Source organism: Lycorma delicatula, chromosome 8 (genome assembly GCF_047948215.1).
Source record: "Lycorma delicatula isolate Av1 chromosome 8, ASM4794821v1, whole genome shotgun sequence".
Taxonomy (NCBI): Eukaryota; Metazoa; Arthropoda; class Insecta; order Hemiptera; family Fulgoridae; genus Lycorma; species Lycorma delicatula.
Genome location: NC_134462.1, coordinates 123,010,203 through 123,037,345, shown reverse-complemented (window position 1 = coordinate 123,037,345; position 27,143 = coordinate 123,010,203). Strand labels below are relative to the sequence as shown.

The following is a 27,143-nucleotide window of genomic DNA, read 5'->3' as shown; positions in this document are numbered from 1 at the left end:
GTTAAAATGCTGTTGGCTTCTATTAAAGGCAAAAGATTATTATTTTTTTACACTTATGCATTTGAATTAAGATATTTTAATCTATGTTAGTTTTTATTGTTATTTTATGGTTTAATTTGTTAATTTTTTCTTTTTTTTTAGGTGTTACTTACCTTGATGATGGTTAAAACACCAATAACAGACGCCGATTCAATCAGAGCTCTTGCATGTCAAGCTTTGTGCGGTTTAGCTCGCAGTGAAACTGTTAGACAGATCATTAGTAAATTACCATTATTTACAAATGGACAACTTCAAAGTATGTAAAATGTTGTATAACTTTAGCTTCTTTATTTGTACAAATTATATAGTATGTTATTATATGTAGCAAATTTTATCTTAGCAGTAGAATATAATTATTTATTGAAATTAATTCTACTTACTGGCCTATAGTAATGTCAAATAACAATGAAATCAATCAAGTACATTGTTCAATCAGAGCTCTTGCATGCAAACTTTTTGCGGTTTAGCTCACAGTAATATATATATATATATATATATATATATATATATATATATATAATTAATTATATATATATATAATTAAAATATTAATAAAAATTTCATATAAAACCAAAAGTCATGTCTCGTAAGTTTTTTTATCTGTTTTCATCTTCTACTGAATAGTATTTATTTTCTCTCTAAACTGCCAAACTAATCTCTGCTAGAAGTTGTCAAACCAATTTGAAGGTGTTCACCCACTCATTTTCATGTCTTGCTATTCAAACATTTTATCCTAATTTGTCCATTAGCTTTTAAATATCCAACTGCTCGTAAACTGTTCTAAATGTCTGGTTTCTGTGCAGTTGTTTTAGCCAAGAGTCTCCGCTGTATGAAAATCAGATGATCAACAATTCAGAAGTTAACAATGTTGAATAGTCTGTTTCGTACTTTAAAATGGATACAGTTTAACACTTTAAAATTTGACTTAATAATTGGATGATTCCATCAAAGATTTGAAAGTAAGTTACAACCATATAAATTTTTCAGCTTGGGATATCATAATAAAAAAATAACATGATGTGCAGGTATAGTACAAATTTATGTGGTGATTTTCAGACATTAGTTGACCGAAATTGTTATTACTCCATCCTCAAAACCTACTGCAAAAAGCTGTTTTGCTTTTGCTTTAATTGGGTTGATTTATGAGTTTAAGAAAGTATTAATTTTTTTTATCCATGTTGCTGCTGTTATATATTATTGATATTGTTATTTTGCTGTGTTAATTATTATTAATTTGTATATATTTTTAGATTTGATGCGGGATCCAATTCTTCAAGATAAAAGGCAAGAACATGTTAAATTCCAAAAACATGCTGTTGAATTGTTAGAACGTGTTTATGGTAAAAGTAAACCAAGTGGAACTGAGTTAGAAGTTTCTTTAGCAAAAATACATAGAGTAAGTTATTTTTTATTTTGGTTTACTAAATAAACTAGTTACTTATTAATGTTATAGAATATTGAAGGGGGTTGTTAATAATAATAATAACAATAACAGTACTACAGTACCAGTATGCTTAATGTATTTATTATAACTACAGTCAACCCCCGATTATCCATTAACAGTTTAACCACAATGCTTCTCAAAAAAAAAATTAACTTTTAAAAATTTATTAAGATGCTAAAAGTTTAAAGTATTTTTATCATTCTGTGATAGGTTTTACTCCTTCATTCATTTGTTACTTAAGTGTGTGCTTATTTTGAATAAAATAAGGATGATAGTTCGTTGTGTGATATTATGCCTTGAAAACTATGAAGTTCAATTAAAAGAAAGTGCTTTCAGTCACCAAAACAACAAACGGTCTGTATTTTAATATCTTAAAGAGTAAAATGCAAAATTTATTAATTTTTTTTTTATGTCTATGTTTTTTCTCATTACCTACTGTAGGTTTAATAAGTGTTAATTCATTACATAGTACTGTATGTACAGTCTATTTACATGAAGTATTAGTGATAGTGAAAATTTGTTATATGTTAATACGTATTTTGAATAAACTTCTGGATATTACTTTTACCAGGTATGTAATAGTATATTTTATTATTTACCTTAATAGTGCAAGTAAATACTTTGGTGTAATATAATATTTATTTTAACACAGTACTTTACTAAATATTATTTTTGGATCAACTGCAATTTTGCTATGATTTTTTTATTAATCTGTGCTCTTCTTCCTGGTTATTATCGCAGATAATTGGGAGTTGACTGTACTTGAATTACTAAGTATATTGTGGAATCTTGTGTGTTTATTGTTCATATCAATTTGTAATGTAATGTAATGTTTTTTAGAGACTACTTTTTTTTTACAAATAACCAAGAAAATATGTGGGAAAGATAATCAATTCTATATATTTTTCAAGTTTTCAATGTATTATTTAAACAGTAGATCATTGGAAGGTCATTTTATTTATGCTTTTGATTTCACAAAGAGCTTCAACTCTAATCCATTAGCTATTTCTGGTGTAATTGTCTACAGAGTTTTCAATAACATGGTTAATTAATTATTTCAACAGATTGCTTTGCTTGATTTTTATTAATTGATATTTTTGGCTGCCTATCTGTCATGGGTTCTGGATTGATTTTAGTAATGTTTTTATTATATAAATATTGCATTTATCTAACTGTAAATTGTTCCATAATTTCAAATAAATAAAAACTAAATAATTTAATATTTATTAATAGTTGGTGAGTAACAAAGTAATAAAATATTTAATTGAAGACACTGATAATACGTTCACTTAGACAAACATCATTTGCAACTTGGAACATCACTTTTAGGCTATTTTAAAAAGTTCACTGGAGTGTACATGCTCAATTTCTTTTTCTTCTTTCTTCATTATTGTTAGCATTGATTGTTTTTTATTTAAAATTTAGTTTTGTTTTATTTAAAATTTAACATCAGCTGGATGTAACTTGTCAGCTAGGTCAGACTTAATGAGACTAAAAACACCAATTTATGGGCCTACAGTATTTTTGAAGATGAATAACTAAAAAACTATCAATTTTAGAGAAAAAAAGTCTGAAATGAAACTATTTTTTTTTTTTAATTTGATTCTGCGATAAAAAATATAGGTTTCTATTTTAAAAAATTAAGTCGACATTTAAATGACCTTGTCAAAGATAACATAGGTTGTGAACGTATTTCCCCCTTGAAATGGAAAAACTTTATGAAACATTTTTTCCTAAAATGTGTAGTTTTTGATTTAAAAATGTGTCTCAATTTAAATGAACCACCTGATATACAAATTTGTTTCATATCTTGAATAGGAATTGTGTCTGTTTCTGATATGCAGGATGTATCACAAAGTTTTCTTGGGGCTTTCATAACCTATTATACGCATGAAAATAATAAAAAAAGTTCATAACGTATGTTCTACAATGCTTTGTTTGCAAGTTACGGCAAGTGAAAGATTTCACTTGGATTTCAGCAACCTCATTTTAATGGGATTAATTTAATTAAATGTTTTTGTAGTAAAATCTTTTTAACCAGAAAAATTGAATGAACTACGTCCCAGAACTGTATCTAGTTTTTAAGAACTCTGTGGTTGAAAACCAATAAATATGGGTAATAAACTATAATACTTTTAAAAAAAACTTATATAGAATTTAATTCTGAATAAAATTAATAATAAGATAAGTTTAATAAAACAAAGAAAAATTAGAATTTTATTTAGAAACAGTACACTAGATCAAAGTACATTGTGTTCAGACTCAGTGCATGTTATTAAAAATTTATTTAAGAAGGACTTTGTAAGTTAAAGGTCTTTCTATCAGTGCACACTTGGCTTCTGTCAGCTGCATCAGCTCAATACAGTTCACCCAGCTCCTTTCAGACGAACTCGGCTCCTGATGATTCACGACTCTGTACACACTATATTTTTTGGTCCTCCGACTACAGATATGTATTATCTACATTTTTGAAGAATTCATTATTTAATCTACCAGAACAGCGGATAAAATGTATAATTTGAAGAAACATCATTCAAGAGTCTTCATATTCAACAATCTACTGCATAAATGCACTCACAGCATCAACATCTACAACATCATTTACGTAAACATCTTTGATAGTTTATTACATTTAATTTACATTGTTTCATCATTTATGTAATATCGTTGATTCATTTCACATTTTATTTATCTTTTTAACATTTCATATTATTAGTTTATTTAATATCATTATGAAATTGGAACAATTAATAAGACAAAGAGGGTCAGTAAAGGCTTGTATAACAAGAATTTGCAATCTTACTGAAATTTGATTCCTCACAAGATGATAGAATTGAGTTACAAATTAAGTTAAGAAACCTTGATTTGTAAGACAGATATAACATCATTCAATCTAAAATTGAAATTGAATTTGATGATGTGATTTATTTTTGGATCTTGAACGAGACTTGTGCATTACAGAGTGCAAATTGCAACATTTAAGAAATGAAAATAATAATCAAAAATCATCTAATAAAGAAATTAATTCAAATACAATATTTAAGCAAACACAATTATAACCAATCAATACACCTGTATTTAGAGGTAATGTGTTTGAGTGGCAGCATTTTTATAACATATTTATTGACTTAGTACATAATAATACTGATTTAACATATTTACAAAAACTGCATTATTTGCATGCTTCGTTAAAAGATGAAGCACTAGCCATCATTAAAGATCTGCCAATAACTAACGAAAATTATATTATTGCTCTAGAATTATTAAAGGTACAATTTGACAACAAATATTTAATCGCATCTCATAATTCTAATTGCGTCATAAGTTCAGATTCCATAAAAAGAGAATCTGTAGATACTTTGTCTAATTTTATTAACAAAATATCCTTACATGTAAATTTTTTTTGAAGCTATACAACTTCCTGTTAATACATGTGAATTTTTCGTAGTCCAATTTCTAACATGTAAATTGGATTAAAGTACTTGAAGATTATGGAAAGAGAAATTGTCAAATCATAGATTTCCCAACTTTAAAGTCTTATAGAATTTCTCAACATGAGAAGACAACTTCTAGAAAACATTTACTAATCACTTCAAATACGCAAGTGAATACAGGAAACAATGTTGAACTAAATCGCTACAATAATTCAACCAAATCTTTTTCCAAATGCTTTATTTTAAATTATAGCAAACAATATAAAAGAAAAAAATGTCAGTTTTTATTCAAAATTTAACTTTAACCAATGTTCATTTTTGAACTCAAATCATTACTTATATCAGTGTAAGGAATCTTTAAACTTGTACATTGATAATCGTAAAGCCTGTTTGAAAATAATAATTGTTTATCTAATTGTCTGCGTAAAGGCCATTCCACTAATCAGTGTTATTCAAAAATCGATGTAAGATTTGCTAAGAAACACAGTACACTCATCCATGGACAATTTTAATGATTCTAAATTAGAAAGTAATAACTGAAATTAATAATTATTGTTTATCTAAGAATCAGTCACAGAGAAAAATTGGTAGAGTTGTATCGTACATATCATGTGTTGTCAATGTAATGATGGAAAAAAATAATCAAAGGAAAGTTAAAAGAAGATGATTTGTGCTTTTTTGGGATCAACAAATCCAGATGAAACAATAAGGATCGAACATCGAAAGACATTTTATTACTGAGAAACCACAACCTAAGGTATCAATCCAACAATTTTATAATAATAATAAACAATATTCTAAGAATAAACTAGATTATTCAAATATTGATGATAATCATAATTATCTGTTGCAATGAGATGACAATATTTATCAAAATAGATTGCATATGTTATCTCAAGAGAATATTCCTCTATCGAAGCATATATATGGTATCTGAAAAGCGAAGACTCCTTTTGAAAATCTTAATTCACAACAAAGGAAATAGAGTGTACAAAAAACGAATCTTAACATTAATACAAATGATAATATTGATAGTAATAATAAGCATAATCCCTATCAAGATTTAAGACCACAATCAAAACATTTAAGTCAAGAACAAAGGTACGTCTGTTATAGTGATGTACTACCACTACTGCAAACTAATTCTTTTCAATCTGCCCAATTATGATTCGTCATGGAGGGCAGAGGTCCAAACTTGCATAAATTAAGATTGCCGACTTACTCATAAACATCATATTAACATTTATAATTTAATTTACATATCTGTAACTCACATTTAGATTATACATTATATTCATTAATATTGTATTATTTATTCATTAACTACATGCTTCTGTACTGCTTTTGATGCTCCTTTTAGCCCTTCAGGGCTGTCAAGTTGCTTAGCTGCATCCATAATGTGGTCAATTAATTCCTCATGAGAATGTATTTTTGTTTGTCTGCAATATTTTTTATCCATCCCCAGATGAAAAAATGTAAAGGTTGATCAGGCGATCTTGGTCTTGACCAGGAATGTGGACCTCCTTTTTTAACAGTAAATTTTGTTTTTACAAATTTTTTACATCAACAAATAAGCAAGAATTGCTGTAGCTGCTTGAAGAAGTTCCTCTAGCGCTGAGACGCAAAGTATTCTTCCAGCACAATGGTGTGCTTACTCACTTTTCTTGTGCCATTTCCACTTACATAAATCATCATTTCCCTGAGAAATGGTTCATTCATGGAGCTCCTTTTTTTGTTTCATTCCTGACCATTGAAATTGTCTTTTCTAATACCTGAAGATTTTTACATCTGAGGATGGATGAAAAATAATATCTACAAAACAAAAATACGTTCTCAGGAGAAATTAATTTTCTGCATTATGAATGCAGCTGAGCAACTTAAGAACTGCCCTGAAGAACAAAAAAGAGCTACAGATGAATTTGAATTTTTCAGACTTTTCTTTTCATTCAACTTATCTTATACCATTTTGTTGAGAATTAAATTTTCTGCATAAAACAAAGGTTTTATGTGTTTATACTCATTTAAACATTAAAAAAAAAAAACTGGTTTTTTACCTTATAAGTTGTTGGTTTTCACCCCAGATTTCTCAAAAACTACTGCAAATAATGGTTCTGGGACTTATTTTATTTGATTTTTCAGATCAAAAACCATAAGAAATTATACATTCATGTCCTAAAAATTAAAGTATGACGCTGATGTCATACCAGGGTAGCTGAAATCAGAGCGACATCTATCGCTAGCCTTAACTCACAAACAAAGTATTTTAAAATGTATGTTTATATGAACTTTTTCCATTATTTTCAAAAGTAGAAAAGGTTATGAAAGTCCCAGGAGAACTTTGTGATACACCCTGCATATGTGCTGAAAGTATCTCAATCTGTTTTGCTGCATCTCTTACAGCTTACCTTGGCTATATCACTCATTTTAGATGTAAGTAAAGCTTTTGAGAGTGAGAATTTTGAACTCCTGTAAAAATGAGAGAAAATAGACAAGACAGGTGTAGTCAATAACTAGTTTAGATAACCAAAATATTTGTTACTTTAATATATTTCTGTTTAATTAATAAAATATTTTCTCAAATTTTTGTACAGGCAAACATAATAGCTCAAACTAGAATACAATTTAGTGATAAGCAATTATTCCAATTAATGCATAACCATTTGTTTCAACACGGTATGGTAGAATCTGCTATGGTTTTACAACGTGAAGCTGGTCTTCCACCAAACGTTACTATAAAATCTGGGACACCATCCACATTCCTGTCTCCATTCACGTATCAACAAAGAAGTCCTGGTCAACCATCTAGGGTATGTAACTCATCATTTATCGATCATTATAACCATAACTTTATTTATTCATTTTTTTTTCTCTATTGTGGTTGTCACCTGTTAGTGCTTGTAAATACTGTGGCATATAAATGTCATTTATTTATAAAAATACTGTTGGTGATTTCAAGTAAGTGTTTTAAGTGCATAGATGAAGAAAATATTTTTAGTTTTTTTTTAGTGTTGGCTTTTTTGGCACATAGAGGAAACTGGTTTCTTTAAGAATGGTCATTTTCAAGATGTTTTTAAAGTGTACCGAAGGAATTTAATCCTGAATATATATGATTTTCTATTGATGTTGCTATTTGCATATGTAGTTAATTATATCTTGTTTACCAGTTAAAAATACTGAATAAGTTAAAACTTCGCTTTGTCAGTAAGAAACAGTTATTTATCACTAGTAACTTGAAGTTGAAGAAAAGTTGAACTTGAATATGAAATTAAAGATGCCGAAAAAAAGATTCCTTATGAAACCATCAGCTTTATCACTAATGAATAAGATACTATTAAAAGTAATTTATAACTTATAACTATATTTTACTTCATATAGACTAAAATGTTTGATTAGTAAAAACTACTGTCAGCACCTGAATGGTTGTTAGTGCTTACTGCAGATTGCTGTACTTCATTATATCGAAATATGTTTTGAGTGTATTGAAATTTACAAGCTCTTTTTATGAAGTGCTTAACTAGTATCACAACTCAACATAAAAAAAAATTGTGTATTGTTTAGTTTTCACTATTAATAAGTAATACTTGAAAAAATACCAGTATTGTAAAAAGTATGAGGGACATTCAATAACAGGTTAAAAAAAAAAATGAAAATGAGATAAAAGTAGGTGGATTAGAATTACTGAATCTTAAAATGAAATCAGTTTTTCTTCATTATCCTCAGATTTTTTGTTACGACCCTTTAAAATATTGAGAAAATTTTTAAATAATAGAATACAAAAATAATAATAATTACAATTAAAATTACTTCCTTTACTTTGCAGACATTTATGATTATCTTATTTTCTTTTTTCTTATTTTTTTTTTGTTTTCAGTGAATTCTTCTCTTTCTTCATCTAGTAGTAGTCATTCTTCATATATTGATCCTATCTGCCTTGATAATGTTGTTCCGTCTGCAATATATCTTGGTGGAACCCTTCTCCTTGTTAGTCGCTTATATCCAAGTTTAAAGGCAAAAAGTCCAAATGAGAATTCAAAAAATGAATTTTCAGTGACATTCTACAGCCTAAATTTTTGTAGTTCACTGTGAGTTCATTTATAAGCTGATCATGGTTTTTAGCTTTTTTGTTTCCAAGAAAACCAATAACGACATTTTTGAATGACCTTCCATGTTGCTAGTTCTTTAGGATTCAGATTGCTGTCAAATATATTTTTCGAATTAATTTTCTTATTTGTGGCCTGATGAATATTCCCTCTTTTAATTTGGCTTCACTTAATTGTGAAAAAACCTCAGGTAAATATTTAAAGCCTTCTCCACCTTTATCTAATGCTTTTACAGAATTCTTCATAAGGCCTAGTTTTATGTGTAGAGATGGTAAAGTAATACGATCTACTTCGAAAAGGAGAATATTGACAACATTTTCTTTTCTTGAGGTAAACTGATTTGTTATTGGTCAGTCTTTAACTGGGTAGTATTTATCTGTATCCCTACTATCCCAAAAACACAAGAAATATATATTTTCTAAAGCCACTCAGGAGTTACACTGGTACAGCATGTGTTGTACCGGTACAAAAAAAAACTTATTTGAGTTTTAAACACTGTCTTTAAGCTTCTTTTTGACGAGTCTATAAATAAATGCCGATCATGAATAACATATTCAATGTCCAGTTCGGACATTAGTCCCTTAACATCACGGCAGGAACAAATTAAACCATCTCTTCTAAAGTATTTCAGTAAGTTTTTGTTTCGATTTCTATATACTGAAATTTTAGTATCCTTGTTTAATAAATTCCATTATTTAAGACATGATCCTGGGAGATACTGCATGTTGTTTCGACAAATACAAGTCATGAATTAGGTCATTAGTTCTGCTTGTGTGATGAGGTGAGGTTCAGTATCTGATTCTTTTAGAATGCAATTAATATTTATTTAAGTTGAGGATTCATCGGTTGAGCCTTCTGGGGAATCAGAAATTTGTTTCCAAGAAGTTGGAGTAATCAGAATCAATAAATCAACACCATGAAGTACCGGTCTTATAGCTGAATGAACATTTGGGTATGCGATACTGCTTTTATTGTTTGGATTGAAACCAATAACATTTGTTAAGCAGAAATAGCAGTCATCATAACTGTTAGTAGGCTCTTGCCAAATCATAGGGACACCTTTCATCCAAAGGCAATTGCTCTTTAACATAGCACTTGATGCATGCTACATGTGGAGCCCAGGATCTATCTTAGTCTCTCCCAAAGGACAGTCAAAATAATGTTTTAAGCAGTTTTTCAGCAGATTCAATGCTGGTTTTCATTAACTTTTCATGGTGAATTCTCTGCAAATGTAACAAAAAATATTTGGAGAAATTTTTATAAGCCAGACTTTTATTCATTGTAAAATTCACAATATAAATCATATATGCAAAAGCAAACATACGAATGTACTCACTTATTTGTATTGTTTGTTCCGTGAATGCTAGAACAAATCAATTTAAGGGGTTGTAACTTAAGAATGGGTTGCTTTGGAATACATATTCAGATTCAGCCTATAAATACTATATAGAACACCTATTCCCTTTTCAGTTCCAATTTTTATGTTGACCAGTGTAATTAATGACACAAATTGATGTAGAGGAAAAACAATTTATTCAATGGCAATAGATCTTACACTTCTAGAACACCTATTCCCTTTTCAGTTCCAATTTTTATGTTGACCAGTGTAATTAATGACACAAATTGATGTAGAGGAAAAACAATTTATTCAATGGCAATAGATCTTACACTTCTTTTCAACATAGTCTCCAGCAACATTTATACAGTTGTCCCACCATTCTGTGAGCTTTCTGATAACTGCAGTATAGAAGTCTTTACTTTGTTGTTTGAACCATTCATGTACTGCTATTTTGATCGCTTCTTTGTCAAACTTCTTGCCACATATAACGTCTTTGAGCAGACCAAACAAATGAAGATTGGATGGAGCGCGAGGTCTGGGCTGTAAGGAGGATGTGGGGGCACACGGCATGCAAGAGAATTACACCTTTTGTGAGAGCGCCCTGAAGTTTTCACCGTATCGCAGGTCCCACATTCTGTGGGAGCATGTTAGAGTAGCACCCACTTATTGCTGTACGTTCTTCCAAAAGTTAAGCCTGGCAAGTCAGAAGACCATGAACATCACGTTATCAGGTGACACATGAGTTTTTAATTGTTAATTTGCCATTTGTATTCAGGCTCAAAATGCTGTATCCATGTTTCATCACAGGTTATTATACTTGTACGATCTAGAAAGTTACCTTTCACTTCAAACTATTCTTTAAGCCCAGAAAAAATGCAAGTCCGGGTGTCTTTATGGGCTTGAGTCAACTATCTTGGAACCCATCACGAACACGTTTTGCGATAATTCAGCACCTCATGAATGATAAAATGCTTAGTTCCAACACTAATATTAAACAAACTACCAATTTTGGAATTTTTACTCGCCTGTCTTGGTGAATTAGATCATTATGCGATTTTGCAGCACGGTACTTGCAACTTCAACTGGTCTTTCAGAAGCGATGGAAATCAGTCAGTCATTCAGGAGTTCTGCCTGAATTACACTGTTCCACCTATTCATACACATTACTGTGGTTTTCACACTTCTCACCATACTGTTACAACATTTTTGAGTAAATTTCTGCCGGTTTCACATTTCTGATAGCAAAAATCTTATCATTGAATGTTGCTCTTCTGGCGAACATGTTTCAATCGTAGCAGACGTTCTGAAATCAATAAAAACAGTATATTTAGATTAATTATGACCGAACAGCTGGTTAAATGTGTTCCCAAGGTTGCCAACTTTACCCTCAAAAAGTTTCATTGTCACTGAATGAACCATCTTTTTTCTACATCAATTTGTCCTGTTAATTATTGAACATCCCTCGTATATCCAAAAATTAAAATAAAGTTTGTCCGTTTTCTTTTTTAAATCCTGACAGTAAAAAAAATTAATCTAAATTAACTCAATTTCATAACGCTTTATCTTCAATTTCCACCTGCATAAAAAATAGTCTGTTGCTTGCAAATTGTGGAAATTAGGATTCAAGATCTATAATTTTTAGTGTCATCAGCTGAATCATCCAAAAAAAATGAAAACATTAATTATTCCAATATCTTCTTAGACGAGAGTTAATTGTATAAATTTATTTTAATTTTTAATCATAGACTTAAATTTAATGCGTTTATGTTTTGTTTTTAGTTGACAAAATAGAAATGTTTAAGAGTATTATTCAAAATTTTACTAAACTCTGCATTGTAAAATTATCAAGAAAATTAAACTTATTTTTCATGAATGTAAATGTGGTGAAGGAAAATTGTGTGTTTAAATGATAGAAGGTTAACCATATAACAGTTTTATGGATATATATATATATATATATATATTTTTTTTTAATGTCAATATTTGGTATATTTTAGGGATAATGCCCTAAGTAAGAATATGTGCAGGCCATTTGTATGATAATTAATGCTTGTGTCCAGCAATCATCTGGTGACCTCTGGCCAACAATGAAGTCATTTAGTTCTCTGCTGAATTAGCTTACTTTGAGCCAAGGTACATGACTGTGAACATATTACTGTTTTCTTAAATGTTAAAAAATATATGGGGAAAAATAAAATCCAGCCAGTTGGAAAATTTGAATTTTGATTTGGTTTTTTTGAATTAGAAATGGTTACCCTCATGGGAAGTGATTAGCAAATAAGGAACATTATTGTGATGAGATTATGAATGCAAGCCAGGAAACACTTGGTTCTTGTCATGAGATACAAAACAAATGACACAGATTATTTTTATTTCTTTCATGATAACGCCTGTCTATTATAATCTGCTTAAAAATTTTCACTATGAAATGTTCTCAGTCATCCACCGTAGTACAACCTTGGCTCCTAGTGACATAATTTTTTTTTTACAAATTAAAGAATTTTAGATTGCATCATTTTGGAAGCGATGAAAAGATTAAAACCTGACACTGAATAGCTGATAGAACTAATTACATTTTTATTTATTTGAAAGATTAGTAGTGGCACAGTGTTAAAATTTAAGTGGAGACTTTTAAAAAGGAGGAAAAAAGGAAAGTTTAGTTTAAAGATACAAATAAATATTTTTTAATTATCAGTTTGTGAAATTTATTTCCCAAATGTTAACTTGCAGACAACTTACAGAAATACAAATTCTCGTAATTAATTCATTCAACAATCAAAGGTAAATGCTCTTTTAAGTCTGCATTAATATGCAAAAAAAGTATCCAATAAATAAGAAGTATATATAAATAGGATGTCCAATAAATATTGGATAAGATTACAGGATAAATGTTATCCTGTAGTTTTATCCAATAAATTGGCATGCTTTGTTTAACAGAGTGTAAGTTCCTCTTATTTGAACACTAATAATGTTTTCACAGTTAAAAATAAATAATGGAATAACTGTTAACGCATGTTTTGTATATAGAATTCCTGATTCTATTTGCAAATTATAATTTTTGATAATTAATTATCATCATCATCAATCATTTCAATCAATCAATCAATCGTCAATCACAATCAGTCAGTCAGTCAATCAATCATCATGCTTCTGTAATCTCACTGAGAGATCAGAGAGGCATTCCTACATCATTAACAACATGTGAGCTATTTATGACATCAATTAACTGAATATTTGCTATAAAGGGATTACAGCTTTAAAGTAAAACTGGCATGTATCTTAAAAGGCTCTAAAAGTAATGGTTGAATTAATGATAATTTTTAATAATTATTTCATGAAAAATTTAAGTTGATGTAATAGCAATATGAAATCGGTAATTACGAGTTTTCTAACCTAAATTGAATTTTTAGATTACTTAACTTCTGCTGTGAAATAAAGAAATTAAAAAAATATAATAAAACCATTTACTGGCAATTTTAAAATATTAACTCTATAAATAATAATCAGTTCATTACGGAAGCAATGGGCGGACACAAATATACAAATTTCATTTAATAACCAAAAATTATTTTATAAAAATGTCTTTTTTGTTGCTTTTTTACATTTATTTTTGTATTTTAGTCTAGAGGAGCACAAACATCACATCATATACATAGAATAGCACCTTCTACAAATCAGAGTTCTGATCTTGCTTCACCATCATGTAGTCCTTTAGGTGCTGGTTTTAGTGTTCGTGGTAGTGCATCTTCTAATGTTAATACAGCATCTTCTGGACAACCTATTAAGCTTACATTATCAAATGCCAGGTAAATTGTTTTCTACAAATCTCTTTAATATTGTGCATTGCAAAGTTGATGTGAAGTATGCTTTAGAATTATGTAATGCATTCTGTTCTTTCAGCATTAGCTTGGTTGCCATGCGGGTTTGTTGGGCAGTAATAAACCAAGACGTCAGTTGTTGAGTTGTGATTGAACGTGCTTTGTTTCATGTTGTTTCTTTTATCAAAATCAATAGTTGTAAGAAACATAATAGTTCTTTCTACAGAGGAACACCTTTTTCTTGTTGAACACGTCTTGTGAAGGTGACAAGTATACTGATTTAGTAAAGTACAAGTTTTCTGGAAAGTTGCCAAGTACTTGTATTCCTCACTGCAATGATGAACTCTTATTCTTATTATAAGAGTTCTTATTCAAACTCTTATCAAAAAATTTTGGGTAACAGGTTCTGTTGAAGACAATGATCAAAGTGGAAGATACCTAAACTAAACAAATGAAGTTGCTTGATATTTCAGTTGCTTTGGCCTAAAGTCCATCAAGATCAATGCGTTAGTTAGCACAGCAGCAAGATATCAGACTTGCTATTACACAAAGTCGTAAGAAAAGAAATGAAGCTTACCTCTTACAAAGTAATGTGAGTTCAAGAACTAAAACCTATAAATCATGCAAAAAACTAAATTATTGTCAATGGTTTAAACATTTTATTGACCAAAATTCTTTAGGTATCCTCGACATTACACTTTTTACAGATGAAACATGGTTTCATCTTTGAGGCTATATTAATTATATATCCTCCCATGACAACTAACAACCATGAATTACATAAACAATCTTTACGCAAAGGAAAAATTGGATTTTGGGACAGTGTGAGTAGTAAGTGCACAGGGGTCCAATCTTTTTTTTGGAAATGCGGTTAATCAGTCATCATTGTGCTGTTTTAATAAACTTCATTAGTCAGTTAACAGAAGAAATCAATCATGGTTGGTCCCAACTAGATAGCACACACCAGTGATTTTTTTTTAAATATAAAATGTTTTTGGTGAACAAATCATTTTGAGTGTTTGTGGCCTGCACGATTGCCTGATCTAACTCTCCCAGATTACTTTCTATGGGGGGCAACAAAATAAGCAGTGTATCGTAACAGACCATCCACAATTGACAAATTAGAAATTGCAGTAATGGCAAGTGTACAAGACATTCAGTACATAAGCTCGTTAAAGTATTTGAAAACAAATTGAGATGCATGCAGTGTTATATTGATGTTGGAAGAGGTCATTTTCAGCACTTTATAAACTATTCCAGTTATTGTATTGTCATTTTTATAAAATATTGAAATAAAAATTTAAAGTTAAGAAAGTTTCATCATCACACTTTTATAATTCCAGTACATATCAATTTTCCAGATGCACTCTTATTATATGAATTTTATATAAAATAAACAGATAATCATCTCTTTCTTTTTTGCTTAACATGAAGTAAGCTGAACTATGTGGATTCCTCTTGATTTCAAATCTTATTATTAACTAAAAAGTCAAAATTCTAAAAAAAATATATTTTTTACTTGCTGATCAGGGTTTGCTTCGCACATCCTTTTCATATATCCAGGGGGCTCCATCCTCTGGAGCCCCACTGTGTTTATTATTGTCATGCTTGTAAGAATAATACTGATAAAATAACAATTAAAGCCAGTTCAGTTTATAAAGTTTATCAGTATATTATAATTTCTTCTGAACAAAGTTTCATCAGCATAGCACTTGAAATTTTTAGTGATCAGGTTTCAAAATAATTGGTCCTCATTTTAAAAATAGTAATTATAGCTGTTTACCATCCTACATAAGGGTAAAAAAGTATTTTGCACAGTCTTAGTATAACCTAAAAAACACCACAAGGAGATCAACATACTTCGTTTCTCTTGTATATTTAATCAAGTTACTAGAGGCAGGTGCAGCCATTTGTGTCGCATCCATAGTAACTGTGACAATGTGACAGTGGCTGTGTAGGTTGAGCTGCCATGCCATATACTGTCACACCTTTAAGACTAATTTCTCTATAACCGAAAGAGATATTGAAAAAACAAAGATAATTTTTTTTTGTAGAAATTAATTTTACAATACTGCAAATGGTCTCTGAATGTGATTTGACCAGCAGTATGGCCATAGTAAAGTTGAATGTTGGCTAAGGACATATCCATACTGCAAGCCATTAAAACGACCACCATCATGAAACTGTGAAAAATTTCATAACAGCAATAGTGTCTTATGTTCTTTTCATGTACAGGGTCATTCACGGGAACCGGATGTTTTTAAAATAATCATAAAAAATTGAATATTTACTTGAAATTAGTTTTATTGGTACTGAAACACTTGTTAAATCAAAGCATTTGTTACTTACTCATGAACAAAAAATTATGTCCAGCAAGTGATATCCATTTTGGGCAATACATTGTTGTAGCCTTTCACGGTAACTGGCTTCAATTCTTTCCAGCATGTCTACATCAATCTGGGTAACGTGATGACGAATTGCGATCTTTAGGTCCTCCAATGTACGCAGTTTATTGCCGTACACACGCAATTTCAGAAACCCCCACAGAAAAAAAATCACAACTACTCAAGTCGGGGGACCGAGGGGGCCAAGGAATGTTGCTGAATCTGGAAACGATCCGTCCCGGAAACAAGTTACAGAGAACAACCATCGTTGCCCTCGCTGTGTGCGCTGTAGCTCCATCCTGCTGGAGTAACACATTTTGAAAATCGATTTCCTGGTTTCGTAACTCAGGGATGAAAAACGTATTCAACATCGCAATGTAACGATCAGCTGCTACAGTTACGGCAGCGTCATTTTCTTCAAATAAATATGGTCCACTAACACCGACCTTTCCTATTGCACACCAGACAGTCACCTTTGGGCTATGAAGTGGTCTCTCGTGAAGCTGATGTGGGTTTCTTTCTGCCCAATACCGGCAATTCTGTTTGTTGACGAAGCCATTCAGATGAAAATGGGCTTCGTCACTCATTAACAATAACAAATTTTCATTTTCTTAAAAAATGGTAAGCATTTGTCTACAAAATTGTAATCGCTGCGTGAAATCTTGCTCATTTAACTGCTGCACGACGGCTATCTTGTAGAGATGGAAATGCAGGTCTGTATGCAGAATTCGTCTTACCGTACTAGTGCTCATTTGAAGCGCTGCTGAATGCCTCTGAATAGAGCGGCGTGAACTTCTGACAATGGCTTCCCTTACTCGTTCGATGTTCTCCAGAGTGCTAGCAGTTCGTCGGGGACCCGGTGGTTTTTTCTTCAATATTGAACCACTTGTTCGAAGGTTGTTTACCCATCGCAATATTGTGTTACGAGAAGGGACACTTGCATTACGATGGATATTAAACTGACGGCGGAAATCTCACTGAACAGCAGTTATGGATTCGTCATTTCACACAAAAGTGTCATATGCGTACAGGCTTTAGTCTAGCGTCCACTGCTCCATCTCAACGACTAAAATGTAAATGCTATGAACAAAGGAAACGTCAGACACCAGCCACGTGCCCCTCCCACCACGAACGCCCGAGTACAACCCACTTCAAAAACATCCGGTTCCCGTGAATGACCCTGTATAAAAACTATGTTCATGTAAAAATTTTAGCTCAATCAGTTGAGCAAATTTTGTGTGAAAAAGTAACAGACTCACAGACACTATTAGATTTATATATTTAAATATTAACTATATTATTATAAATAATATTGTATTATATGTAAAATATTAAAACTGTTCCCAGATTTGTTTTAATTCTTGTCTATTAAAATCTTTTCAAAAATTCAACCACATTTTAAGAAACCACAAAAAAATTGTCATAAACTCCAATTTGATTGGAGTTGTTCATTTCATTGTGTGAAAGTTTTCACTAAAATACATTCTTAGCAAGTAAACAAATAAACTCTTATATCATCAGAATAGTAGAACACCTGTTCTCTATTTCAAATAAAAAGAAAATTATTTCTTATTTTATAACTTATCAGTCTTAGTTGTAGAAATAACAAAAAAATTCCTAAAAGATAATAAAATCGTTTTTTTTGTGAAGTGTAAAGTGAAAAAATAAATGTTAAAAATCTATATAATAAATTCTGCCCTGCTGGTAAATATTTCATATGAGGAAACAAATATTGCTAACATTTCAGTCATAAATTACTTTGATTAATTAAAGGTAAGTTCATTCTGTAGATTTTGTTAAAATAATTGTGCTATTCATGGGTAATTCCATGCAAGAAAAAAAGCACAAAAATAAGAAAATGAACATAATTGAAATTTTAAAAAAAACCATTGCAAAAAATTAAGAATAAAAGATTTACTAAAATGTAAAGCGCATCTTGAAAATTTACAGATATCATATCTTGAACCATATTAGTATTTCTTACAGATTGTGGTTTAGTTAGCAAGTAAAAATATTACTACATGAAAAATGATGCAAAATATAACATTACGTGTAAGCTTTAACTGTTCACCCAATATTTTAGTTACCTAGATAAATTTATCCCTAAAACTATTTCCAAATTCAGTAAAAACAGAATAAAAAGAGATTCATCCCATGATTCCTGAGTTTTAGGTTTTAATACTAAAACTAACAGGAAAGATACACATATTCTGGTTTAAGACAGAAAGGAGTCTTTTGTAGAAATGAAAATAAAATCAGGATATATTTTGTTACTGATGATCAAGGAAAGGTATGGATATACAAAAGCCTAGAAATGCTTTGTTTTCAGTTTAGACAGCTATTGAAAGCATTTGCCCTAATTATTGCTATTACACTGAAATTCTTGGGGGCTCAAATTATGGGACAGAATTCAAACTGTCGTAAAACTATAAATTAGAAACCTTTCAAAATATTTCGGTTATTAATGTTAAAAGAATTTTCATTTATTCATACTTTCTAAAATTAAATACTTATAGGGTCTTACTTCTTTAAATAAACTGCTTCATTCATTAAGCATCAGTAAATAAATAAGAATAGCATAGAGATAAACCATTTATATCATATCATTGCCTATCTTTTTGATTTATGGTAAATTGCATTAAAAACATGAGCTCAGATGTTGGCATTTTATCATACTTTCCAATTTCCAGGATACCACTTCTTGAGATGTTCGAAACATTTTAATTATCAGATTGTAAGGGGTGAAATTTACTACCATAACCAGATCCTATTTTACTTTATGATATACATACATAGTGTTTTAAAAAAAGTTGTATAATCAACCAAAAGTTTTTTTATGAGATTTTCATTGGAAAATTCATTTTAGGGATCAGACCCCTGGATTTAGAAATTGGTTTTAATAATATTAGTGTGTGTGTGTTACAAACAGGACTGAGCTAAAATTTTCCTGATTTTATTGAAATTTGGTGTAAGGTTATATTTTTACAATATCTCCAATTTTTTCTTTTGTTGTTGGTGGGTGGATAGGTTTATCACTAAAAATGACCAAAAATTAGGGGAAAAAGTTTTCTCAAAATGGTCATGTAATACTTAAAGATTCTGATATACTTCTTTATAATCACTATATCTAGGAAAATTCATGAGTCCTGGCCCACAAGTGATCAAAACTCCTCATTTTTTTTACAATTTTCAGCCCAGTGGTGCATTTTAGTAAAAAATGTGTGATAATAAAAATTAAACTCATTAAAAATTCTAATATTGATTCTTGTATATTTTATCTACATAAAATTTTACATTATAAGAAAATTGAAATTGAATGTTCTGAGTGTTTCAAAACACTCCGTTTCAATTGTCTTGTATAGTAAAAAATTTTCAAATTAGAATGGATTTTATAAAAAAAAATTCTATTAAAAGTACAAAGTAATGTAATAATAATGTACATTTACTTTTAAAAACCCAATTAAGTTTCAAACCTGTGTTATTTTACTACGTTACTTTAAAGAGCAGTCTTGAGAACCACATATACCAGCATAATTTAATAGGAGTTCTTAATTATATGCCTATTAACTAGATATATCCTTCTATTAAAACTGCAATGAAATGGTACTCTTGGAATTGCTAATTTTCTTCTCTTAAATATGTTTTTTTAATCAGAACATAGGGAATATTTTGTTATTTTATGTACTTATTTTACACTGTTATAAGCAAGAGTATTTTATAATATATTTAAATAAATAAGGGTTAAGAAACGCTACAAAATTACATTAAGGTACATTAATTGCATTTAAAGTTAATCTTAGAGCAAGTGGTTGTGTACATTAGGATGTATTAAAAGGAACTTTTTTTTTTCATATCTTTTACATTCATTTTGTTTACTGGTTATAGGAAAACGGAATTAAAATATCCATCAAATGGGACACCATCAAGATCACTTCAGAAACAGTTGTGTTTTGAACCAAATCAATTTATTATTTCACCACAGCAAACACAGAGTAATGTACCTATATTTAAAGAATGTCACGTAACCCTTGATTCTATTATTACGGAATACCTTACGAATCAGCATGCCCTTTGCAAGAATCCTATGGTTACCTGTCCTCAGTTTAACTTGTTTGAGTAAGTATCTTCTCTTTTTTCTCAATTAAATCAATTTTTTTAATCTTAATTTATTTTTCATTTGTTGTGTTATGACTAAATATGGATTCCTTTTCATTTTCAGACCTCATAAATGTCCTGATCCTAAGGCTAAAAATTCAGCTCCAGCAAATTTTACTATGAGGTTAGCTAAAGGTATTACTTCTCGTCGTTTAGACCAAAGACTTGTTCATTCTCGGTTCTGCCCTGTTAAAACTTTTCGTCTGGGAGATGATGATATTTTTTTCACTTGCTGTGTATTCCTTGTAAGTACTGCTTTCGGTAGCCTGATAACTAAAAAAATATTTGTAAATTAAAAACATGTTTTAATAACTAGTAAACTATTAACTAGTTAACATGTACTGTTAAGAATATGGTTAAAAATATAATGATTGTTGAATTTCTTCTTTGCTTTGTAAAATAGTGTTTCTTTGTTCTTTTACATAGTCACAAATTTTTAATTGCTAATTTAAGAAAAACATGAATATTTTAATAAAATAATCTGCAATTTATTAACTGAAATGGTAAAGTACAGCCGTTTCAACTTATTGCTTTCACAACACTCGGAGTGCCTAAAGGAGTAGTTTCCTGGAAATAAAAGATGTAAGGTGAAAATGCCATTAGCCAAAGTCACATATAACTACTTTCCATAAATCATCAGAATTAAGTACTGTTGGGTGTAGTTAATTTGTATTAGTGGCTCAGTAATTATTCAGTATTCTTAAGTGAACTCAGTAGTCTATATCATTTTACAAAGATGGAAAAATTCCTTATCCCATTATTTAATTTTTTATTTATACTTCATCCTTGTTATATGATGATGACTCATAAGCAATTTTAATGCAAGTTGATTTTCATTAGCCTAAGTATGTGATTTCACCAGTGTGTGGATGTGAGCATTTCTCATGACCAGACTCATGTGAAAAGTATAAATATTAAAAAAAACATTTCACAACAGTTATTTATAACTTGATCACTTTTTACTTCCTTGTATGAAGAAAAGGAAGTATTGTAATCGCAAAAAATTTCAGATTTCAACAGAAATATCCATTTTGACTAGTTTTGGCGTGACATCTGAACATATGTATGTGCATACATATATATCTCACATGACTCAAAAAACTATTTTTGGGTGGACATCCAAAAATTCCATAGAATGTTGAAATTTTGGATTTAGGACTGTTATAACATACTAGTTGTGCACCTCCCCTTTTGATGGATCAAAACATGATGGCACATCGCTTCGAATCCAACTTCATCTACTTTTTTTAATGTAAATATGTTGATTTAATAATAATTATTAACTTCCAATGAAAAAAAAGTTTTACAATAAATAATTCAATAATAACAAAAAAAAAGAAAAAATACTTTTCATTTAAAAAATATGTTTATATGTAATTTAATAGGCGTAGAAAGAAGTCATGTGGTGTTCACATCAGATTATTTTTTTAAAACTGGAACTTCTGTGACTTCCTGTCCTTAGCTATTATGTTGTTGTAGCTTCAGTTAGACAGTGAAAGAAATTAAAATATTGTTTTTTTCTTGGTCAAATAAGAACTACGTAGGACAAAAATATGTTTAAGAATGAATTTCATTATCTAAGGAAAATTTTACTCAATAGTTCTTCTGAACTTTCGTTTTAGTGCTTATTTTTATGTATAATTTTTTTCTATTATAATCTTTTTTAGTAAACTTTTTCTTTTTTTTGTTATTTATTTGTTTTAGATCTATTTAATAAAAACTGATGTGGACACCACATGACTTCTGCATTTTTTGCTGTAGTTCATTTAAACTTATTTCATGTGAAAGTGAGATATGATCCTACAATTCTTTAATAAAGTGGACAGTTATACAATTGCTGAGATATTAGTTTTTAACATCAAATACTTATACAATTATTAATCCAACAATCTTACATGAAGTATTAGGATAGAGTAAAAGTCCCTTTATTATTTGTACTGCTAGATGCAGTATTATTCATAGCTTCATGAGATGCTGATTAACAAAAGTTTAATCAGTCAGATTTCTGGTGTGTCATATAATAAATAAAAGTTAATAATAATAAACTACTCCATTTAGTGAACCCCTGTGTTCTGGTTACAAATGTTAATTTCGACTTTACGGTGTAAAATATTCAGTTTTTATTATTGGATTATTTGGTGAATAATGAAAAATTAAAATGAAACAATCATACAGGAAAAAGAAACATATCTTGAAAAAACATATCTCAGAAAAACGACATTAAGAGGAAGAAAATTTTAAGAACAAGGAAAGAATAAAATGATTAAGAGAGGATGATGAATATAAAGCGAGAACATTTTAAAACTAGAGAACATGTACACAAATTAAGATCAGAAGAATTATATCAAACCAAAGAGTGATTAAATGATTGTCAACAAAAAACATACAAACGAAATGATGATCAATTTCGACTTAGGGAGAATAATGTCCAACAATATCAGAGGAGTAATGAACTAAAAGATAAGAATTTTTTTCGATTTATTAAAGATTGGGCATGTATGCCTCAGTAATATATTTTGTTCTTGTCAGGGTCTATTTTTCAGTCACTCTGTAATTAACTTTAATGTAGACAAAAATTAAACAGAAATTCCAGAATAATTAAATAAAGTTAGAAATTAAACTAGAAAATCAAAAATAATACAATTCTAAATTATAATTTTCAATTAATATAAAATAATCAGATGTTTCACCAAATCTATTACATATACACATATGTAATAATGTATATTAAATTGCATATACACGTTTTTAAAAGTACATACAATTTTATTTCACTAATACTTTTTTCCTTTTATTACTATTATTTATTGTAAAGATTATTTTATAATTACGGGTTAATAATTAATTATGAATAAATCAATATATTTAAAAAAAAAAAGAGATGAAATCTGATTCAAACTGATGTGCCTTTCCTTGCAAGATCCAAATATATCATTAATTAAACTTTTATTTGGCTATAACTCTGGAACCAATGAAAATAAGTACCACTTATGATATATTGTTGAAAAGCTCTCAGTGAGGGCTTACTACTGCAGTTAAGAAAAAATCCAATTTTTGGGAATTTTGGGCTTTTTTGGACACTTTTGGTTCAGTCGATTGCAGTCAATAGGGAAGGTGCACAACTAGATGGTACAACAGTCCTAAATCCAAAATTTCAACCTCCTATGGCTAATCGTTTGAGTTATACGAGATACATACGTATGTACAGACGTCACGTCGAAACTAGTCAAAATGGATTCAAGGATGTCAAAATGCTTATTTCCGTTGAAATCTGAAGACCAAAATTTTTCAGGATCACAATACTTCCTTTACTTCGTACAAGAAAGCAAAAAATAAGACTCGATAAAGACCACATTTAAGGAGATATAAATCACTATATAGTTCTGATTAGAAAGTGATTTGAAGTTTGTGATAGCTGTGTAATAATTATAATTTTAAATTTTCTAAATAATATTTAGAAGTAAACTGTAAATTAAAAACATGTTTTAATAACTGGTAAACTTTAAAATGTATACTTTTTGCTTTGTAAAATAGGATTTGCTCTTTATTGTTTTGAAATTATTTTGCTTTCATAAAGAGCAGGTGACATTTTTTGTCAGATATTGCCTATAGACAAGTAAGGGATGGGCACCTCTATTGCCTCATGTAATGGAGGTGGGTGTCTAGATATTTTTTATAAGTTCTCATTTTTTGTCTGATTTATACTGCTGGTTTTTACAGTCGAAAGATAAGGATCTTATGATTGGAACACATCAGGGTGAAGTGAAAATGTTCAATCTACACAGTGGAGCTGTAAGTAATTCATATATAATTTTTTCTTTTTCACTTTTTGTGACAAATTAATATTTTTTTAATAAAGTAAATATTATAGAATTTACTTTCTTATATTTTGTTAAAATAATTTATTCTTAATTTCACTGCTTGTTTTAATATATGATCTTTTATTCTTTATTACTGCATTATTCAATATATTCCTTATGAGTTTAAACAACATATTTACATACATTACACATTTGTTCTGTAAAAAAATGAGTACTGTAAGTTTTATTTTTTCATTATCTGTACCAGTTTTTATTATAGTGTGACGTGTAAAGAATCTAAGATACAACAAATCCGATTTAAAGTTTTTTTTCTAAGATTAATGATGTTAACTGTACAACTAGTTTCTACGGCAAATAGAATGAAGGTGTCACTTGTAAGGCTAAACATCCTTACTATTTTGGTAGCTTAGGATACTTAAATACAACAACAATATATTCAGCTTGGTGAAGAAGACAGCATACAACCATTTCACTTTTTGCCTTGCCTACTAAGCCTGGCATTAATAGATACTTGTTATTGTTGAGGATGACCTTGTTGTTTTCAGGATTGACTTTGTCTCTTGTCAGGTTGGGTACAACTGGTTATGGTACTTAACTGAAGTAAATGTATTTTTAAAGCATGAAACAAACTTTTGTTTTTGTACCACATATATATTAGCATGGCAAATTGTAGAATCAGGGAATTTGAGATTTCCCTAGGGAAATCATGAAATGTCCAATTTTCAGGGAAATCATAAATTGCCTAAACTTCTTTCAGGGAATTTGTGAAGTCCCTGGGGAATTCACAATTTACCTGATTTTACTTAGATAAAATACAAAATGATCTTTATTTTACTGAGGTTATTCGTAAGATGTTATCGATGAATATTAAATATGATGAACCTGTATTAAAGTATAAGTGTGTATAAGTATATAGCTGTATATAAATAAATATAGGATTCTTACCTTATGACACACAAACAAGCATGCACACAACTAATTGGATAAACATTAGTAGCGAACAGATAGGTACATACAATTATGCACAGATTTTCACATTAGCACATTCCACATGTTGTTGTGATTTTACTGGTGAGCAGAGCTAGTCTGAGAACAACCTTATTGATGACTTGCTTGCGTGCACAATGCAAGTGAATTTGAAAGCGTAGCTTTACAGCATAGACACAAATGTGTTTGAAATTAGTTCCGTGCCTAGTCACCATAGAGTGATGAGTCAAGGTTCCACCTCCACTTTACACTCCTGAGTAAGAGTGAAAGGAGCTATGGGAGACACAAGAAGACAGTAAATACCAGCATCGGCAACACATGGGGTAGTTATACACAAACACTCAATTGAGTCAGTATTTCATTGTATAGTATATTGGTGCGTATAGTACTTAATAATCTATTGAAGATGAATTCTGTGGTATGATCCAAATCTCAAATTCAGTGGGAAAACACCTTTGAGCTTGAAATGACCAAAGGCAACCATTATAATGTCATGACCAGGGCTGAATATGATGATCTTATTGTCATCTAATTTCTGTAAAATCCCCAGACAGTACACTACAAAAAGTTCTAAACAGTATTACTGATTATGAAAATACGATGTGTTTGACATTGCTGGTGTTCGCAAATTAAACTGTAAACCTCAGCTTTATATTATTTTTTGGAAACAACATAAAATATTATTTGTTTATTAATTATTCAATGTCATTCATTCTGTATATATTATTACAAGATATGGTGGCAACAGTCTTATTTCTAGTGAGACATCCATAAAGTACACTAATGTAACATGAGAAATGGTTATACTTTATTTATCTACATGTAAAGTGTGTCAGTAAAAAACATTAAAAATTCAGAAGGGTTTTGTTTCCAAACCCATTTTGTACTTTCAAATTAACAGTTGCTGTTAATTCAATTTGATTGACTTTCAGTCAAAAGCTGATGGTAATTTTAAATTCACTACCTTACTAAATTTGTTATTTTATGTTCTCCTGTAAGTAAATGAAAACAGATGTTGCATATAATTTGTTAAAATATATTTCTACTGTTAGGTGCACCTTGCATTCTTTCTTTCTTTTTCTGTTTAGCCTCCGGAACCACGTAAGGTATTACTTTAGAGGATGAACAAGGATGATATGTATGAATGATGTGTAGTCTTGTACAGTATCAGGTTGACCATTCTGGACATGTGTGGTTAATTGAAACCCAACCACCAAAGAACACCGATATCCACGATCTAGTATTCAAATCCGTATAAAAGTAACTGCCTTTACTAGGATTTGAACCTTAGAACTTTCGACTTTGAAATTAACTGTTTTGCAAATACACATTCACCACTAGACCAACCCGGTGGGAATGCACTTTGCAATCTGATAATGGTCACGAGTTTATTAACCAAGTAGTATCCTTTAGCCAGAGTTAAAAATCGTCCACGGTAAACCTAGAGACAATCAAAACCAAGGGTCTGAGTAACAGGTAAACCAAGACATTGAGAATATGATAGCAACATAAATGAAAGGTAATAAAACTTCAAAATGTTCTACAGGTCTTTGATACGACAGTTAATGAAAAACAAAGCTTTTCATTCAGGTATATGACAGTGCCCTTATAAAGCAATGTTT

General features: G+C 29.9%; 1 protein-coding gene across 6 annotated transcripts in view; it reads left to right on the top strand.

The window, feature by feature from the left end:
- Positions 1–27,143, top strand: part of mahj (LisH and WD40 domain-containing protein mahjong) — a 113,746-nt gene that overhangs the window by 60,895 nt on the left and 25,708 nt on the right. For all 6 annotated transcript variants that reach the window (XM_075372421.1, XM_075372419.1, XM_075372420.1 and 3 more), the window contains 7 exons: positions 142–295; positions 1,290–1,435; positions 7,509–7,724; positions 13,978–14,162; positions 20,444–20,674; positions 20,778–20,958; positions 24,434–24,505. In XM_075372421.1, coding sequence (XP_075228536.1) covers positions 142–295; positions 1,290–1,435; positions 7,509–7,724; positions 13,978–14,162; positions 20,444–20,674; positions 20,778–20,958; positions 24,434–24,505 — 1,185 coding nt within the window. The remainder of the gene's footprint in view (positions 1–141; positions 296–1,289; positions 1,436–7,508; positions 7,725–13,977; positions 14,163–20,443; positions 20,675–20,777; positions 20,959–24,433; positions 24,506–27,143) is intronic.